The sequence below is a fragment of the Lissotriton helveticus genome, chromosome 1_2, assembly GCF_964261635.1.
Source record: "Lissotriton helveticus chromosome 1_2, aLisHel1.1, whole genome shotgun sequence".
Classification (NCBI taxonomy): Eukaryota; Metazoa; Chordata; class Amphibia; order Caudata; family Salamandridae; genus Lissotriton; species Lissotriton helveticus.
Genome location: NC_136058.1, coordinates 363,031,022 through 363,033,558, shown reverse-complemented (window position 1 = coordinate 363,033,558; position 2,537 = coordinate 363,031,022). Strand labels below are relative to the sequence as shown.

The 2,537-nt window shown below is 39.7% G+C and overlaps 1 protein-coding gene across 1 annotated transcript; it reads left to right on the top strand.

Moving 5' to 3' along the window:
- The first annotated feature begins 424 nt into the window (after positions 1-424).
- On the top strand, positions 425-1,366 carry LOC144803862 (olfactory receptor 5A1-like). Its single transcript, XM_078671881.1, has one exon. It carries the CDS (start codon positions 425-427, stop codon positions 1,364-1,366), a length of 942 nt encoding a protein of 313 aa, XP_078528007.1.
- Positions 1,367-2,537: the final 1,171 nt, after the last annotated feature.

Below are 2,537 nucleotides of genomic sequence, written 5' to 3'. Positions count from 1 at the left end.
TAATGACTGTCAGGGTTTGACTTTAATAAAAATGCCAGGGTAGGGATTGCCCAGAAATGGTTGGGTCGGGGTTCAATTCCTGACATTATATCTGCTTTGGAATGTGAATTAACCACTGAGTGTTTCTTAAATATGTGAGGGGTGTGGTTGTGGCGATGCATGCTCTGCTGTAATGGTGTCAGTACTTGTGGCCTGATCTATTTGACTGTGTGCTCAGTGAAGGAGCCTATTATGGGATAGGGCAGGGTAAGGCCTGTGTTAATCCATTGGTAGGCGTGGCCACTTTTGAGAATGGTCGTTGATTCCTCTTTACTATACTATCGTTTTTGATTTCATTAATAACTATAATGTATGCTAGAAACTATTATTTGTCTGAACTTTAATGTATTACATTTTGCCTGAACAGATACAATCTTAGGATAGAATGGATGTTGGAAATCAGACCTCAGTGACAGAATTCATCCTCCTGGGACTCACTGATAACCCAAAACTTCTGGGTCCACTCTTCGTTCTGTTCCTTCTGTTCTACATCTTATCACTATTTGGCAACATTAGCATCATAGCCTTAATCACCATTGAACCGCGTCTCCACACCCCCATGTACTTTTTTCTAAGTAATTTGTCTTTGTCTGATTGCTGTTACTCCTCTGTCATTGCCCCTAAAATGCTAGCCGATTTCTTCTCCAGTAAGAAGGTGATCTCTTTCATTGGTTGTGCAGCCCAGAGTTATTTCTTTACATGGTTTGTTACCATAGAGGGCTACATGCTGGCAGCCATGGCTTACGACCGCTATGCTGCTATCTGCCACCCTCTACTGTATCCACTTATCATCAACAGCAACACGTGTATCCTGCTGGTGACCACCGTCTACTTGGGAGCCTGCATGACTGCGGCAGTATACATTGGGTGCATCTTCCACACCTCCTTCTGTGGACCTAACATCATCGACCACTTCTACTGTGATCTGATGCCACTGATGAATCTTTCCTGCTCTGACACTTTTGTACGAAGGACAGTGATTTTTTTAGTGGTGTTTTCCTTTGGCCTCCCCTGTTTTATAATCACAGTAGCATCATATATCTATATCATCGCAGCCATTTTGAAGATCCACACCACTGCGTGCAGACCCAAAGTCTTCTCTACTTGCGGCTCTCACCTGGCTGTTATCTGTCTGTTTTACGGAACTACCCTGTTCATCTACCTTCAACTTCCTTCCAGTGACTCCGTCACGCAAAGTAAGGTGGTGTCTGTGTTTTATACACTGGTAAATCCAATGTTGAACCCCCTCATATACAGCCTGAGAAATGAGGAGGTGAAAAGAGCAGTTTGGAAATGTATACATGCAAATAAAAATGTCATTGACTAATCTGATCCAACCTGGTGTTGTTGACACTTGTATGATACCTTCTGTTAAATCACACAGGTAGAAACCACAGATATCTTCATAATTGTGTTTCTAGGACCTCATAGCTGTCAGATACTGTCACAGGGGAACTGTTGTGATGCCTTAATTGTCTGATTATGCTATAATTGTGAATAGGTGCAACCAACAGCCTATGTAGCATATACTCGACAAAAATAGCACCCACAGTCTACAATCAAAAATATGCCCAATTGGCTTTCAGAAAAACAAGGATGCTGCTATGGTGTGAATGTGTCTCAGTACACCACGGCCTTCCGTGACAAAGTTAAAATTAAAGGAATTTTTCACATGTAAAACTGACTATGCAGTTTTCTTAGAATGTAGTTGCAAACTCAAATATGCCGGTAGTACCAAACTGCAAGTATATGTTCAAATCTTGCAACATCTAGGAGCCATAGTTAACTCCCATCCAACGTACCCTATAGCCCATCACTTTAAACAAGCTCACAACATCAATCTCAGTTGTCTCAAATATTTGTTCATTGATTCGATATCTAGGCTACGATGGGGAGGTAACCGGGATTAGGGAATCACACCTCAGACATCTTGAAAGCCGATATATTTTGAACTTAGATACCAGAACGCCCAATGGGTTAAGCCTTGGGGAGGAGTTACATAATTTTTTGTGGTGACTGGTTAGAGACAACTAAGGGTTGTGATGAATAATTATTAAGTGAAAGATAGAGAGTAAGAAATGTATGCTGCTACCTAATATTGCACTTCAATCATGCACTGCACTTTACACATAAGGCACTTTATATAGTTGGAAGCAAGTGGTACACTTTTTCTTTGGCTATTTTGTGGAATTTTTAAGTTCGGACTTGATTGTGAATAACTATTTAATATTTTGATATTGACACCAAAAGTTAGTATAGATTACTATGATACTTTCCCTTGAGGCGGTTGACAATTAAGGGTTTTCAATTTGTTCAATTTTTCAACAGTTTATGGACTGAATCTTTACATTGCTTTATATGTGCCATTTGATGACTTCCTAAACAATGCACTTCATAATTCATTTCTATTGTTATTTATGTATGTACTACAAAATTAGATAATTATAGGAGATATACATGCTCCCATATAGATATATTCGATAAACAAACTCATCTTA

What these genes read in the sequence shown, in the direction of transcription:
- LOC144803862 (XM_078671881.1), top strand. Translation starts at nt 425, where the DNA reads ATGGATGTTGGAAATCAGACCTCAGTGACAGAATTCATCCTCCTGGGA.